The sequence below is a fragment of the Eschrichtius robustus genome, chromosome 13 (assembly GCF_028021215.1).
Source record: "Eschrichtius robustus isolate mEscRob2 chromosome 13, mEscRob2.pri, whole genome shotgun sequence".
Lineage (NCBI taxonomy): Eukaryota > Metazoa > Chordata > Mammalia > Artiodactyla > Eschrichtiidae > Eschrichtius > Eschrichtius robustus.
The window spans coordinates 47919327-47936728 of NC_090836.1; the positions used below are offsets into that span (position 1 = coordinate 47919327).

The 17402-nt window shown below is 47.6% G+C and overlaps 1 protein-coding gene across 3 annotated transcripts; it reads left to right on the forward strand.

Moving 5' to 3' along the window:
• The first annotated feature begins 4343 nt into the window (after positions 1 to 4343).
• On the forward strand, positions 4344 to 16176 carry PIP4K2C (phosphatidylinositol-5-phosphate 4-kinase type 2 gamma). Of its 3 annotated transcripts, none has more exons than XM_068560924.1 (11): positions 4344 to 4602; positions 7429 to 7526; positions 8200 to 8296; positions 8656 to 8799; positions 12171 to 12317; positions 12507 to 12545; positions 13141 to 13254; positions 13625 to 13892; positions 14061 to 14164; positions 14346 to 14445; positions 14748 to 16176. In XM_068560924.1, the coding sequence occupies exons 1-10, from the start codon at positions 4429 to 4431 to the stop codon at positions 14424 to 14426; spliced, it is 1266 nt and encodes a 421-aa protein (XP_068417025.1). In that variant the 5' UTR covers positions 4344 to 4428; the 3' UTR covers positions 14427 to 14445; positions 14748 to 16176. The 3 variants fall into 3 exon arrangements, with proteins under 3 accessions (XP_068417025.1, XP_068417024.1, XP_068417023.1); XM_068560923.1 differs by having other exon boundaries at positions 4345 to 4602; positions 14346 to 14466; XM_068560922.1 differs by having other exon boundaries at positions 4346 to 4602; positions 14346 to 16176.
• The last annotated feature ends 1226 nt before the right edge of the window (positions 16177 to 17402 follow it).

The window sequence follows — 17402 nt, forward strand, 5'->3', positions numbered from 1 at the left end:
ACGGAGATGATAAAAGGAAAATGGGAGCTAGAGGGCTGTGATCCTTCACAAACACACACACACATGCACGCACACAAAGCCTTAAGCAGAAGAATGTCTTAGCGTCATGAGAAGATACAGAAATAGACTCTTCCTCCCTCCTCTTCCACATTTAGCACAGGGGAGGGTAAAGTGGAAGGACTGCTTAAATTATACGGTGAATTTTCTTCAGACACCCCTCACCCAAACGGAGGGGTTCTGGGTGTGCACCTCTGCCCCCCGAGGTCTGCCTTTTGCCTCCCTCTTCCTGTGCCCCCTGGACAACCAAGAACATGGCTTGCTCAAGGGACCACTTCCCTTTCTCCTCAAAACTCCTTTTGATACTCTCTACCCCAGAGCTCATGACCAGAACCCAAAGCTGCTTAAAATTATTTTGAAAAATTAAGGAGGCCAACCCATTTCCAACAATCTGTCAAATGGTTGCTCATCTGTCCACGGTGATAGTTATAGCCAAGCGTAAGCAAAATGATTCCTTCTTTGGCTTTGGGGGTAAACAGACTGGAAAATTCCTAAGTATTTTTTTGCCACAGTGATGGGCTGGATTCCTTTCTCTGTCCCATATTGGGCTGTATGTTCTTCCCATCTCCACCTTTTGGTTTGGGGGCTTCCAGTTCATTGGCAAAATAGGTATCTCGAAATGCCTCCTTTCAAGCTGGAGCCTGACTTTTCCCCGATGATACACATTAAAAAATGTTTTTTTCCGAAAAGAATTCCCTCTATCATGTCCTCATCTGGTATTAAGTGCACTTTAAAGAAAAGGGCAGGGCAGATTTTCCAGAGGTGGAGGAGCCCAAGGGCTTGACCCAGGGGGCTCCCCCACTCCCTATGGAATTGACAGGACTATTGTTTTGTTTTCTATCCTGTCCTACCACATGGTGCTAAGGTGGCTTTCCAGGTAACTGCAGGGATGGAGAGTGGAGGTCACAAGGAAGTCCAAATCAAGAAATATAACCTGGTGTCCAGATAGCCAGTCTTATCTGGGATGGAAGAACAGGGTAGGAGGGCAACCCATCACCTAGTTTCTAAGTCAGGAAAGAGAAACTCAGTGTGAGTGTCAGCTGGTAAATACAGCCTGTATTGGCCTGTGACTCCTTCAAAGAAAAAAGTCCTTTCTCCCTTTACCTGTTGGGCCCTTTTTAGCAATTAAGGAGAAATGCAGGGAAAAAATATATATACCAGAGGGGTGTAGAATAAATCCAAGGCGGTGATATTCAAACATTTTTCAGAACCAGTCTCATATAGAACGCTGATATAAAGAATAGCTAAAAGTGACGCAGACCTGGGCAGTTTGCATTTTTGTTGTTTGGTGGAAAATGCTTCACTAGTTGAGGAGCCCTTGAACAGTCCTTAAGAGACCCCAAGGATTCTGTAGAGTAGATTGAAAACCACTGCTCTGAGGAAAGGGGTTCAATCTGGCTCCCCTGCCCCAAGCAAAGGGGGAAAGGGTGGGGTTGGTGAGCCACGCTGTCTCCAGACGCAAGCGGAGAGGAAGGAAGATACCTGTGCACCTGGAGACTTGTGCTAAGATCGGCCAGCAGGGCACCCAAGAATCCAGTGGGCTTTATGTAATCTTGCCACCAAATGACTCTTTTAAAACACAGAAGAAAATGTGAAGGTGTAGGGCAGATGAGGAGAGAGGTGACAGAGGGAACAGCCTTCTCTTTAGCAAGATGTAAGGGAAATATAATTCCCTTACATAAATAAGAAACGACACACACACAAAGCCTTCGCCAGAAGCTTCACTCCACATCCTCCTCCTCCCCCTCCTCCCACCCCCCTCACCACATTCCTTTCAGAGAGCCAGGGTCTCCACGAGGGGCACCTGGCCTGCCCCCTCACATCTGCCAAAATGTTGCATGCCAGCGTGGAAGACAAACCAAACTGCACCAACCCCAGTGTGTATTTACTTGATGTACATAGATACCTTTAAAATAAAATAAATTCAATGATGGCTCTCCGGTGTTGTAAGTCTTTATCCCTCCCCAGTCTCACTCCCTTCCCTGCATGTAATGGCATTATGACAGTGTGGGATATATCCTTCCAGGTGTTTTTCCATATATTTACACGCAGGTTTTTTCCCCCACTTGACAATATGTCCTAGAGATCTTTTCATGTCAAGATACATATTTACCTCATTAAAAAAATACATGATTTTTCATAAACTTATCCTATAATTTATTCAACCATTCCACTATTGGTGGACATCTATCTAGGTTGTTTGTAATTTTTAACAAACGGAGGGGTTCTGGGTGGTATCCTGTTTTCTTCATTGTTTTCCCCAGACCACCCTCAGCCCCAGCATCAATTCCATCCCTCTAGCACGTCTGCATCCCTCCCTCGCCAAGAGCTCAGCTCTCTTGTCCCAAGATTGTTTACCACAATCACCCTTCTAACCCCCATTTTAGAGCATAGCCCTACCTGTCTTCTCTGCTCTTACTTCAAAGTTTCTGAGATAAGTGGAGAAAACCACACAACCAAAACACTGGGGCAATTAAAAACAAAGAGCCCCAGAGGTAACTGGACCTTTGGTGCTGGTTTAACGTTCCTTCTGTGTGTTCCCGCTGTTTTCTCTCCCACTCTCCAGAGCAGCTAGTCTAAACCCTCACTCCTCAAGATCCCTTCTCACCCTCCTCTCTTAGGCAACAACTTTGTCTGTTTTAGAGGGTAAATTAAGGTGACTGTGTGAAATTCTTCATCTCCCCCCCCCCCCCACCTACACACTTACCTCTGTCTACACAGATCCCTTTGCTTTCTCCCGTCTGACAAGTGATAAATCTCCCTTCTCTGGACTAAATCAAGGCCCTTCTAGATCTTCATTCCTGAGGTACTTACAAAGACTCAATATATAAAATAACTAATGAGAACCTACTGTATAGCACAGGGAACTTTACTCAGTGCTCTGTGGTGACCTAAATGGGAAGGAAATCCAAAAAAGAGGGGATATATGTATATGTATAGCTGTACAGTAGAAACTAACACAACATTGTAAAGCAACTATACTCCAATAAAAATTAAGAACCTAAAACAAAAAATATATAAAATAACTAAAAGTGATGCAGACTTGGGCAGTTTGCATTTTCTTCGTTAACTTCTGTCCAGTGATTTCTTCCCTTGTCCTTGGTAAGGTCTCCCTTAAAAGTGTGTTTTACTGTGTTTCTCTATAAGCCACCCCCCACCTTGTTTTCTCACAACCAAATTTCCTGATGAAGTCCCACGCTTCCCTTCCCCACTTCCTCACCTCCTATTCATACCTCAGCCCACCTGGATCTGGCTCTTGTTCTGCTGAAAGTGCTTTCCAGAGGTCACTAGTTGCCAAAGACAGTGGGCACTTCTCCTTCCATGTCTTGCCTCACCTTTCCATGACATTTGACACTGCTCTCCATTCCTTCCTTCTCGAAATTCAACTCCCTTGGCTTTTGTGACCCTGCTCTCCTGGCCCCTTTTACTTCTCTGGCCACCCCTTCTCAGTCTTCTCCCTCTAGCCTCTCACATGGTGGCCTATACCAGGGTTCAGCCTTTCCTTGCTCTCCCTGGGAGGTGTCATCCACACCTACGGATTCTTCGCAAAAATTAAACTTTTATCCCCAGCCCAGATCATTCTGCTGAACTCTGGGCCCATATGTCCGGCTGCCCTCAGGTGCCTCAAACACGGTCCAAATTGAACTCTTGTTTTCAACCAAAACCGCTCCTTTTCATGTCACCGCCATCTCTCTACACCTTAGCCAGAAGCCTGGGATTCATTCTCAATGTCTCCCTTTCCCTCAAATCCCACATCCACTAAGGATTTTACAAATTGACATCAAACTATACCTTTAGATGCCAGCCCCTTCTTTCCATCCCAATAGTCATTGTTTTAGTTCCTCATCTCGTGCCTAGACTTTTGCAGTACTCTGGTCACCCTCCAGAATGATGCCTGAGAGGTCTTTCCAAAAGCACAAAACCCAATTAAGGGATCTCCTACTTCAAAAAGAAATGAAAAAAAAAAAAAAAAAAAATGCTTTCGGGTTAGCTTCAGGGCGGAGGTTATTCCTAGAAACTGGGCGGCGACTTTGCAGCAAAGAAGTCCTAGACCAAGGGGTTAAATCAGGCCAGTCCAGGCAGCATCCCCTACGCCTGGATGACTGGTCTGGGCCTCGCGGACTGCTCGCAGCCCTCAGGGCAAAAGGCTTCGGTGCGACTCCCCGCCGCCAGGTGAGTCCAGCCAACGCGCGGGCTTTGGGGCAGACGGGCGGCCGCCAGGGGGCGGAGTCAGCCTGCCCCGCCCTGCTCGCGCGCCTGCGGACCAGCCTCCGGTCACGTGACGGAGGCGCAGGTGAGCGCCGCTTCCGGGGTTGGGAGACCACATCGCGGCCGGCTCTGGCTTTCACTCGGTTGGGTGTGCGGGAGACTATGGCGTCCTCCTCGGTCCCGCCGGCCACTGTACCGACGCCGACAGCGGCTTCCGGCACAGGTTTCGGCTTCGCTTCCAAAACCAAGAAGAAGCATTTCGTGCAGCAGAAGGTGAAGGTGTTCCGCGCGGCCGACCCGCTGATGGGCGTGTTCCTGTGGGGCGTAGCCCACTCGGTGAGACCCGGCCCCGGCCCCGGCCCTGGCCCCGCGGAGGCCCTGTCCGAACCCCTCAGCTCCTCCGGGCTTGTCTGTTTCCAGGCTCCCGCCTCCGGAGCCCCTAGCGCTGCCACTTTTCCCCCAGGCTGTCCTGGTCCCTGCCCACCTACCCTCAGGTGTTTCACCCAGCGTACCTTCTCGCTCTAGACCTTTTTTTTTTTCTTTTTAACGTAGACTTTTGTCTCTCCCTCCGCCCGTTACTCCTCCACTCTGGTTCCATCTTCCCCAACTGAAATCCAGCTCCCTGCCTCCTTCCAGTCAGTTCCAGCCTCAGGCCACGGAGACCGGCCGGGACCCGGCTCCGTCTGGAAGGACATTAGGGAGAGTAGCTCTTCTGGCTTGGTAGTGGTGAGGTCTCCGGTGAGAGTGTAAGTGTAGAAGGGGAGCGGAGAGGGTAACTGGATGAAGGGAATCGTTCGCTTCTCCTTTGCACTTTGCTTTACAGCCGCCGTCCGTGACTTTGGAACCTTGGCTTTGGGGGAAGCTCCAGGCTTCCTGGACCTTCTAATCCTGCATGTGTCCCTTCCTTTCCCTTACAGAGGTACAGCATTTCAGAGAAGCTACCCCACCCTGAGCCTAGTGGTTGCACTTACTCAGCACTTAATGTATGTAAGCCTTTGGTCTTAATTGCAACCCATTGCTGGCTGGAGTAATGGTATTTGGTGTAAGTGGGGGTCATCTTTGACCAAAGATCTGGCTCAGGAGCTCTGGTCATGGGGACATTATGGTGGTGAACTTTAGAATCAGGGAACTGCTGTAGACGGTTGGCCTGGGAATCCGGAGGAGGCCAAAAGAGGCCAGCTCATCTGCTTTCCTGAGGATACCTCAGGTGAAGGAAGCACAGCCATTGCCCCCCTTCCCTCAGATCTGGATTGGAGGGATGCAGTGACCTTGAATGTGACAGGCAATATTTAAAAAAAAATTTTTTTTTTTAAATTTATTTAATTTATTTATTTTTGGCTGTGTTGGGTGTGCAGGCTTCTCATTGCGGTGGCTTCTCTTGTTGCGGAGCACAGGCTCTAGGCATGCGGGCTTCAGTAGTTGTGGCATGCGGGCTCAGTAGTTGTGGCACACGGGCTTAGTTGCTCCCCTGCACGTGAGATCTTTCTGGACCAGATGTCGAACCCGTGTCCCGTGCGTTGGCAGGCGGATTTTCAACCACTGCACCACCAGGGAAGCCACCAAGCAATATTTTAAAAACTCAACTTCCTTGAAACATTATAGTCATGGTAGTGCTGTGGAGGTGGAAGGGGATGAGGAGGAATACAGTTTTTGTCACATTTTTATGTGGCTTAGAAAGTCATCTGGGGGTGTGTCACCTCCCTTTTGCATTTGTGGCTCTGTGGACTGCTCCCAGCTCAGTCTAAGGCACTTGGTATGGGCAAGGCTGATGGAGGTGGGCTGCCTCTGTTATGACTCATCCATCCATCCCTTTGGGAAGCTTAAGGAGGGTTTTCCTTTGGTAAGGATTGGGGAATTACACATAAGACCTGCGTCAGCTTCCCTAGGTATATATACTTTAGCCCCAATACCCCATCCTCTAGCCAGCACACATTTACTTCAAGGGTCTGGAATGGAGAAATTCCTTGAACATATGTCTTAGTGATGATTCAGCCTGCTTAACAGCAGGTGGCGAGGAGGGGGCATGAAGAACTGTAGCTGAATTTTAGGCTGGGAATCTCTAGTGGCTTTTTTTTTTTCTGGAGGAATATGTTCTGTCCTCCTTTCCTACTGAGAATGAGAGGAGCTGGGTTTCCATTGCAGTGTATGGGATTTAGGTTAGACTACACTTCATAACCTCTGTCGAATGATCAAGTAAGGATAGGCAAGGCATCTGTTTATTCAGTTAATAAACACTTCAGGACCACTGTGGGCCAGATATTGTGCTAGCTAGGCACCTGAGTGATGCAGATGACTAGAACTGGTCCTTACCAGAGCTCACAACCCAGGTGGGGAACTCACGTAAACTAGAGGTTAGAGTCAAGTGATAAGGGTGCGTGAAAGATACTATGGCAACAGTGGGGAGAAAGCACATCTCCTGGGCATTTCTTAGTGCAGGATCCCCCTTTCCACCCTGAATTAGCAGACTGCTGATTCTTGGGGCTGAGGAGAGCATGTGATGCTTGCATCCTTTGGGCTGTGGGTTGGCTTGACTTCAGTGAACAGATGCCTAATGAGCTCATATCCTTTGCCTGCCTGCATTCCCTCTGAAATCAGCTGTTTTTCTTTTATCTTACACCTAGGCAGGTGGGGACCTACTACAGACAACTGGGTCAGAGTGGTCTGGAAGGACTGGTCCTGTTTGTAAGGAGATGCCTCCTTCAGGATATGGACGTTTCATTCTCGCTGCTGTCGACCCCTCAGAGTCCCCTTAACTCTCTTTGTACTTTGAAAACGCCTTTTGTTTCCAGTGGAGCATGGAACTGTTTGTCTTGAATGTGTTGAGTCTGCTGAGGGTATTTTTTTTCTCTAGAATTTGTCACAGCTTTAAAAAATAGTCCAGAGTTGCTTACAGAGTTTGCCTAATATAAAATGACTGTTGTGAGCATGAAGTTCCACGGGGGCAGGAGTGTGAGGGGCTGTGTGCAAGGGTTGCTTACTGCAGGCCTTGGGCAGCAGAAGATGGCAGACGCATACTCTCACCTTTGTCAAGCATATGCATAACCAGTGTTTTTAAGGGAATGAGGTTTGAGTTGCCCTTTTCTGACTCTTGCCCAGACACAGCGTATAAGTAGCTCTCCAACCCCTACTCACTGCCTTCCTGTTCTTGTTTTGGCTTATCAGATCAATGAGCTCAGCCAGGTGCCTCCCCCGGTGATGCTGCTGCCAGATGACTTTAAGGCCAGCTCCAAGATCAAGGTCAACAATCACCTTTTCCGCAGGTATGTGGGAATCCCCACCCTTCTCATGTCAACCTTCCTAGAAAAGAGAATAAATAATTTTAAGAGTTAAGATTGAATGAGTTGAAGGTTTTAGATTTAGAAGGCAACTTACAAGTTGTTATTGTATTGTCTAACCTTCCTTCCAATGCAGAAATTCAGTATTTTGTAAAGAAACCACTAAAGTAATTTCCAATGTTCCTTACACCCTTACCTATGTGTACTAGTTTACCTCTCCTCTAGCCTGGAGATTCACAAAGTAATAAATACGTTTTGATGCCATTACCATTAGTTTCTGAGAGGGACTCCCTGAAAGAAATACCTGAGTCCTATAAGCCCTCCTAGTATCAGAAGATGCCATTCAAGACCTATTGCTTATTTAGGGATGTCTCTGACTTGCTTGAGATTTGGAAAATGCTGCTGTTTGGATGGGCAGTAGATCCTGGTTCTACTTAAGCCGCTTACCAGTCATGTGACTTCAGCAGGTCACTCAACCACCCTGAGCCAGCCTCCCCTTCTATAAAATGGAATAATACACCTTTAAAGGACCTCACAAGGGTTTTATGAGGATCAAATAAGGTAATATGTGTGAAGGTGCTTTATAAAGTGTCAAGCCCTACATAAATATAAGGTAATATTGTTACTTTGTTTCTTATCTTGAAAACCCCTATTGCAGGGAAAATCTGCCCAGTCATTTCAAGTTCAAGGAGTATTGTCCCCAGGTCTTCAGGAACCTGCGTGATCGATTTGGTATTGATGACCAGGATTACTTGGTGAGAGTCCATTGGGTGAGGATAGTCCTTTCTCCCTGACAACTGGGGGATCCTTGGGACAGTCATGTTTGGAGAAATGAGGGCCTTCACAGGTATTCTTTACTTTTTTGTGGTCACAGGCATCTAAAAAATCTGAAGAAAGCTATAAACCCTATCCTTGGGGGGAAACGTAGATACATTAAAAATTTTGCTTTCAATTTCATTTAGTCCATATATGGACACCAAATTTAGAACCCTTGCTCATCCTCGTATGTCAAGATTTTATCCACTTTCAGGTGTGTTCAGTTGGCCACTGTCCTAGACTTGCATCTCTATATAAAGGGGAGGAAAAGAGCTTCTAGCCTATTCTGTGTCCCCAGGTGTCCCTTACCCGAAGTCCCCCGAGTGAAAGTGAAGGCAGTGATGGTCGCTTCCTTATCTCCTATGATCGGACTCTGGTCATCAAAGAAGTATCCAGTGAGGACATTGCTGACATGCATAGCAACCTCTCCAACTACCATCAGGTCGGGTCTCTCTCCAGCCTCGTTCTTCCCCTCCCTACTCATAACTCAGCTCCAGAGCACTTGGGAGACTTCCTATCCCTCTTCCTCCCTATAGCCCATTTTGTTCCCCAAGAAGCATTTGACATCATACTTTTGAAAACAAGGCATTTCAAAAAGAGAGCCTCTGCATACCGATTTGTGTTTGATTAAATAGAAGAGTTTGTGTTCCTTCTCATTTGGCACTTCTAATCTAAAACCATTGTGAATTGATAGATGCATAAAGGGTACATGTATAGCAAAGTATAAACTTTAGACTAAGTCAGAATTAGATGAAGTGTTAACACCAAATGTACTATCAGGAATAAATGCAGTCTGGGGAGAAAACCAGGATAAGTGCACAATTGGGATAGATTGGAGGAGGGAAGCCATGATCATATCCAGCCCTAAGTGGGATTAGGGAAGCTATTCTGTCCGATCAGATGAATTTGGAATGTGAAGTTTCTGGACTATTTTGGGAGTAAAAACATGCTTGAATATCTTTCTACTGAAGAAAAATCTCACCAAAATCAATGCGCAAGGAATAAATGAAAGATTCTAAAAGAGTTTTTGGTTATTCAACAAATATTTGATGTCTGTTGTTATTAGTTCTTATGTTAGGCAGTAGAGAAAGAGGTGAATGAAATGGCCGTGGCCCTTAAGTTTCTCTTGTTCTAATGGCAGAGACCAGTAAGCTAGCGTTAGTTAGCACACAGCAAGCTGCGTGCAAGGAGTAAAGGTATCTAGGGGATGCTCTGGGGTGGCAGAGGAAGAGCATCCCAACTCACCTGGGGCAAGAGGTGCACTTGGTAGGCTCAAAGAGAGTTTTTTAGAGGGAGTATCCTAGAAGTTGATTCTTGCATGACTAGTAGGGACCAGCCATTGGACAAGGAGGAAGAGAGCACTCTAGGCAAAGGAAAACAGCACTTGTAAAGGCACAGAGCCATGAGAGAGCTTGGTGTTGTGGAACTGCAAGAAATTCAGTGTGGCTGGGATAAGGTATTGTGGAAAAACAGTTAGGCAGGAGCCAGGCTGTGAGGGTTTTATAAGCCACACAAAGAGTTTGGGCTTTATCCTGGAGGTGGTTTGCAGGGGAGTGATATATATGTTATTTAGAGATATCCCCGTGTCAGCATTTTAGAGAATGGATTGCAGGAGGGAAATACTGAGAGTGGAGATACCAGTTAGGAGGTAATTGTAATAGTCCAGGTGAGAAATGACAAGGGCCTGGAGGGATGATGCAGTGGAGATGGAAAGGAAGACCTTTGGGAGAATTGTGGGAATTAAGGCAGAGGCGCTCCAAATTCCTGCTTAGGGATAACTGGGTGCCCAGTGACCAACAGTTGGGGAGCAGAAAAAGAAACAGGTCTTTGGAGGAAGACAGTTCGGATTTAGGCATGTCGAGTTTGTGGTTTCTTCAGTTCATGCAGATATAGATGTCCCATAAGTGGTTGGGGTATGGAGTTTGGGAAAGAGGACTAGATTAGAAGTCTAGATTTCAGAACTATAGGTGAATAGATGGTAATTATCACCATGAATGTATTATATTGGGTTGGCCAAAAAGTTCGTTCGGGTTTAAGATTATGGATGTGTAGAGTGAAATGAAAAGAAGATGGAGGAAAGAGCCTTCAGGAGCAAGAAGAGAAAAGAGCCCATAAAGGAGACTAAGAGTTGTCCGACGCTTTTTTTTTTTTTTTTAACGTGTTTGCTAGGTTTAATTCAATAGCTATACACACTCCTGCCTTGTAAAAATAACAGAGTGCTCCTCTCAAAGTTACATAGAGACACAAGTTAGCACAAGTTAGAGACACAAGTGAGCACAAGTTTGTTGTTTTTAATACAGCTCTACAAAAAAGTTGGCACTAAATGCACATAAAAGAAGTTTTAAGGCTTAATAAAAATACAGACTAGTAACTTCTCAATACAGCTTGGAGGCTGAGAACAGGATGCTAAGAGTTAATGAATCTTCCAAATACAGGCAGTCCCCAATGTATAGAGCATTTTCCAAATACAAATGGCCTCCTCCATCAGGTTCAAAGGAGCAAAAACTTTTTCTTCTGCTCCTCCCAGTGACCAGACTACCCTGGCTCTCTAAAGCCATGCCCACAGCCCCAAGGAGGGAAGCAAGGAGGGAAGATGGGAACAAAAGTAAGGCCACGTGGTCACTGCTGCCCAGAGGCTCTGCTATGGTTGTGTTTTCCTCCTTCCCCCAGGCCTCTATCCCCAGCTCTGAAGTCCCTGCTAGGGGACAGATCTAGAGACCTCTTCCCCTCATGTGGCTGACGGTGAGGCTGAGACTGAAGCCCCAAGGGCCAGCACCACGTCAGGGTCTTTTTGGCGAGAGCTGTCAGATGCTTTTAATGATTTATGCCCTCCTGCATTCCACACAGGATTTGAGGATAGAGAGGAGTGGTGTGATGGGAGCTCAGGGTGAAGAGAGTTTTAAGGAGAGGCTGGTCAGTAGTATCAAGTGCCAGCCAGTTAAAATATGATGATGACTAGATACCCATGAGATTGGCAACTGAGGGATTTGAGGCAGTGAGGAGTAGAGAAATTTCAGAGGAGAAATGAGGGTATAATCTGATTTCAGTGGTTTGAGGTATGAATGAGAGAGAGGAAGTGGACTCGTGGCTGACTAATTTTCTGAGAAGGTTGGCCATGAGGACAAGTAGGCAGCAACACTGAGGGAGATTGCAGCATTGAAAGGGGAATTTTTTTTAAGAATCCAGATTATAGACCATCTTGCAAACATTTTTACTGTGGGAGTCTAGCCCACCAAAAAACATTGGTCTAGATCAGTGGTCCCCAACATTTTGGGCACCAGGGACCGGTTTCGTGGAAGACAGTTTTTCCACTGACCGGAGCTGGGGCCGGGATGGGGGGTGGGGGCGGATAGTTCAGGCGGTAATGCGAGCGATGGGGAGCTCGCCTGCCGCTCACCTCCTGCGTGCGGCCCGCTTCGTAACAGGCCGAGGACTGGTACCGGTCCGCAGCCCGCGAGTTGGGGACCACTGGTCTAGATAAAATCATTTTGTTGATGTAATTTCTACTACTGGTTCTGTGACTACTTGCATATAAAGAGGGATAATAACACGTACCCTTCCCCATCTCAAAGAATAATAAAGACAAAAGGAGAGATGGCGCTTTAAATTTAAGAGACATTATACACGTGGGATAAATGAAAGGTGATGAGGATTCAGAAACTGCATGGATACCAGGGGCATCTTTAGAAAGTCCCCACACCACTTCAGACCTTCTGTAACCTATCTACTTGAATCCCTATGGAATAGTAGCATTTGAATTCCCATCCCTGAGCTGCTCAGCCTCTTCCGCTTCCTTCCTCCCTTCCACCCCAGTACATTGTGAAGTGCCATGGCAACACACTGCTGCCCCAGTTCCTGGGGATGTACCGGGTTAGCGTGGACAACGAAGACAGCTACATGCTTGTGATGCGCAACATGTTTAGCCACCGTCTCCCTGTGCACAGGAAGTATGACCTCAAGGTAAGGAGAGGAGGTGAGGGCTGAAGGGGAGGCTCCTGATGACCTGAGGGTGGGGAAGGGCCAGGGAGGGCACTGGATGATTCATTTTAAAGGAAAGAAGGCTGTGGGTTTGAGGACTTGTCTTAGGAGCTGGGTCCTGACTGTTCTTTTAGCCACGTCTGCTGACTTTGTCTTTGGGTCTCTCCACAGGGCTCCCTGGTGTCCCGGGAAGCCAGCGATAAGGAGAAGGTGATATAATTTTAGTTGATAGGGTGAGGGATGCGGGAGGGCAGGTCAAAGGGACCTTCTTGGGATAAAGAGGTAGTGATCCCCAGCTATTTATTCTTATCTTAAACCACCAAAAAGAAGAGAGATGTAAACTTTTCCTGATCCAGGGATTGTTTGGAAGGGGCAGTGGGAAGAGCTTCTTTGGCACTGGCATGGGTTAGTCCGTGTGGAAGGTTTGGGGATGTGTGAAAATGCCAGACTTCAAGAGCAAAATGCTTACCAGCCGCCTCCCATTCTGAGCTCTCATATTCAAGCAGCTGTTTTTGCTTCAGAAGAAGAAAGAAAAGTCAGAATGGAGGTTCTGGACTGAAACCATAGGCAGAAAGTAGTGGGATGTGATTTGGGGTACAGCCGCAGTGGCTGGGTCTGGGGAAGCCACCAGAGGTAAGAACAGGCTCTGGGCAGCATCCTAGTATGAAGTCAGATGAGAGATGGGCTGTAAATCTGTCTCCCCTAGACACCCCAGAGTCAGAGACAAAGCCCTACATAGAGCAGGGTTTTCTGAGAGCGTGGGGTAAGGGCTGTATTCCCAAGATGTCCCTTTACCTATTCTCAGGTTAAAGAATTGCCCACCCTTAAGGATATGGACTTTCTCAACAAGAACCAGAAAGTTTATATTGCTGAAGAGGAGAAGAAAGTCTTTCTAGAGAAGCTAAAGAGAGATGTGGAGGTGATGGTTGGGGTGCTGTGGGAAATGGCTTTGTGTCCCTTTTTTGCTCCCCACAAGGCAGTTGCCCATTCACAATACGAGGGAGCTCCTCCCCTTCCCTTTGGGTTCTCTGCATGTAGGGGAGTTGGGTATGAGTCATGAAAACCCTCTAGAGGTGACCTATGGAGGGGGTGGCTGGCTTGAGCTAAAAGAATGATCTTAGATACCCAGGACAATTAGGTAATAAAGGGCAATGGTATACTCCCAACCCTCAATTTTTACACTTCTTTTCCCCAGGAGGGCCCCGGAAATTCAGGGATGGAGGTATAAGGGTGGTACCTGGGAGTGGAGAGCGAGATCTGGGGCTTCTGATTTGTCAGTGGGGTCTCAGTTCCTAGTGCAGCTGAAGATCATGGACTACAGCCTTCTGCTGGGCATCCACGACATCATTCGCGGCTCTGAACCGGAGGAGGAGGGGCCTGTGCGGGAGGAGGAGTCAGAGGGGGATGGGGACTGTGGCCTGACCGGACCTCCTGCTCTGGTGGGCTCCTATGGCACTTCCCCTGAGGGTATCGGCGGCTACATCCATTCCCACCGGCCCCTGGGCCCTGGAGAGTTTGAATCCTTCATTGATGTCTATGCCATACGGAGTGCTGAGGGTGAGAAAGAGCCTGGTAATTTTAAGGGTGGGGAGGGTGGTCCCTGGAGGACAGAGACAAGGGTGGTGGGTGGAGAGGCTGTTTAGCTTTTCAAAACAGATCTGACTGGTTCCTGGGGAGAGGGAATTGGGACTGTACTTGCTCTTCATTGCTGGTCTCTCTCCCCAGGGGCCCCTCAGAAGGAGGTGTATTTCATGGGCCTCATTGACATCCTGACACAGTATGATGCCAAGAAGAAAGCAGCTCACGCAGCCAAAACTGTCAAGCATGGGGTGAGGGTTCTCTAAAGCCTTTCCTTTCTTGTCTTGACTATTCAAGAGCCTCTTGTGCCAGAGCAGTGGGGTGGCAGAAGGATGAAGGGTTAGGTATGGAAATGATCTGGAGTGGAACTGAGAGTGGGGAATCGGGGAGGGGTGCGGGGCCTGACACCATGTTCCATACCTCCTCTCACAGGCGGGGGCAGAGATTTCTACTGTCCATCCTGAGCAGTATGCTAAGCGATTCCTGGATTTTATTACCAACATCTTTGCCTAAGAGACTGCCTGACTCCATGGTGACTGCTGCTGTGTTCCAGGTGGTAGGGTTCTGAGAGGCTTGGGGGAATTGTGGATATTCTGGCCACTACTTCTGCTCTTTCTCTTTTGCTAACTTCAGGCTACAGGCTCCTTCCACCCAAATAACTCAGTCTTGTTGAGTAGGCTCTTCCTGGCCCTCAGAAATACATTGTCCTCTCTCCTCTTCCTTTCCTTCTCCCTTCCCCTCCAACAAGTCTGCTTGCTTCATTAGAGTGTTACTGTTGACTCTCTCCCAAGTGCCTTGATCTTTGTAAAATGTCCTGTTGTTTCCATAACATAGGAGGAGCTGGGGGAAGGGTGTTGTTTGCCATCTTCAGGACCTGACTGGACAGATGGACCTGGCTCAAGCTGCTACTCTGGATGCACTTTGCTGTGTGGGATGAACTAAGAGTGTCTGAATTTTGCTGATAACTTTATAGAGCTCACTGTGGCACACTTCCTTCCCGGTAGGCCCTGGGATGGAAGATTTTCAAAATACTACAGATGTGGGTGCAGGCATGCACACATACAATGGGATATGGCCAATCTTATGCGGGTGGGGTGGAGAATGGTGGGCGGCTGGCAGCTCATGGAGGTGGGACCTGTGAGGACTCTTGTGATTATGCAGGGAACTGGAGGTCTCTGTTGAGGGTTGACTACTCTCCAGTCTCTTCCCTCACTCCACGTTCACCCCCACCAGAGATGGCCACAGTGTTGAATCCTGGGTGAAGGTGTTTCACTGTTGCTGCTCTTCACCAGGACCTCACATCCCTCCTGGAGCTGGAACCCTTCATTGGGGGTGTGGCCAGTTCTGGAGGCTGGGAGGATGAGCCAGGGGTATAAGGTTCACTCCCCACGTTAAATTCCCTTTCTTCATGTCTAGCCACCCCTAAGGTTTTAGACCCAGCAGAAGGGAATATCTCTACCTGGGTTAACCCTGGTTATTTCAAGAGAACGGAAGTCTCACGTGTGGGAACCTCCTCTACTCCCTGGAAGTGTGCCCCTAGCATACTTCCTTCCCCTCTCCTTCTCAAACCCTTTTTCCAGTTGGATTTGTTATTCTGTTCGTCTTATACTGCTACTGTGTCTCTCAGGGGACAGATGGCCGCCTTTGTCATCTTCACTCTCCACCCCCAGAGAGGAGTCAGAGCCATAACCCGGCCCCCTCCAAAGATAGTTGAGTTAAAACGTGATACTCTCAGAATGTAGCAGACCCTGATGAGCTGAGATAGTGCACTCCCTTCCCCGCAATGCCCTTGGGGCTCAGGCAGCCGTTCTTCTTGTGATCCTACATCCCCCCTGAGGCTTCTGCACTTCTCTAAAACATAAAGATGGGCACCAGCAAGTGGCCTGTGGGGTACAAAGACTCTTGCTCTGTATCTGCCTGGACTGATCTGTCTCACAAGAAGTCATGAGGTCATAAAGGAGAATTCCTCCTGCCCCTGCATCTTCTGCTCCAAAGGAAGTGACAAGAGGAGTCCCTGGTTAAGGATTAGAGTCCCTATAATATGTTCCTGTCAGGAGGCTGATGGATCTTTTTCATTCCAACCATCTACCTTTCCCCTGTTGAATGCAATAAAACTCCATGACACCAGCAACTGTTGTTCTTTAGAAATGGGTTTTCTGACCATGTGGCTGATGTATCATAAGCATTATGGTCTTCTTCATTTGTTGCTTCTGTTTTTTTTCATCTTTTTTGTTTTATTAATTAATAAAAAAGATCTTGTGTATTTACTCCCGTTGCTGTCACTATATAGAAAATAAATTATTGAATCTGAATTCCTTCACAGAAATGCCTCTTCTTTCCCTCTCGCTATTTTGGAAGCTTGGGCTTAGGGATGCAGAGACCAGATGAAGAATTCTGATTGGTCTTTAAGGTGTTGGTCCCTAAGGATGTGGGTTTCAAGATAGATGGCTGTGAACTTAAAAAGGTGTTGAGGAGTGTGCATGGGAATGGAAAACATTCCCCAATTTTGTGGGAGTTAGCTATAGGGGGGCCAGGGACAGCTGAGATGATGTGACGCTCCTTCTTCCCCCAGGGTTCTGGGCTAGATCACACTCCCATCTCTGTAAAGGTGAGCACCAAGCACACATGAGCTAAAGGAGAAGGAATTCAGTGTTCCCGCAGGCTTCCTGGAAAGAAGTCCTCTGGAGGGCAGGAAGAGTACAGCAGGGTCCTGGGAAAGTAAAGAAGAAAGTGACCAACCATCCAGATGGAGAGGGAGTAAAGAAAAGGGGGTGGATTATCAGAAGTTGCTGCCAGTCTGGGAGATCCATCCGGTACTGCTGGCTGAGGAGGTCTTTTGGCTGGTGGAAAAACCTGGCTTGATGTGGCCCCAGGGAAGTGAGTTGGACTGGGGGCGGAGATTGCTCTGATGTGGGAAGCAGAAGAGAGAAGAGCTTTTTTTTTTTTTTTTTCCTTTGAGAGTTTTTAACTCTATTTCAACCATAGACTTGATACTACCATCACTCCAAGCATTAAGAAAAAAAAAAAAGTATTCACTTCTCATTCTGTACCAGCCTCAGTATCCCTGTTTGTGTAAAGAGAAAAATCAGAGACACTTACCAATACCCATCTGGGAGCAGGTTTTGCGGGGTCACAGAAGGTAACAATCTGGGAAGAGGCAAGCGATGAGGCAGGGGATTGAAATAGTTTAGTCCTGGACTTATTTTTTGGAACCAATGCTTCTTACTATGACTCTTCTTCCTACCCCATATTCCTCAAAGGCCTTTCTAGAAAAAGGATCACAGAGAAATTGCCCTCTCTTCCCCATCTACGTAAGCGACACTCCTCACCCACCCATCTACCACTAGCTCCCAGAAGCTGCCACGAAGCTGGCTGGGAAAGAAAAGGGAGAGGGCCCCTTCCCGGGAGGGGGAAGCGAGAAGGGTGGCGTCTCTAAGGGATTTAACCTCCCACCCTCTGTTCCACGATACCACCCCAAGCCTCCAAAGA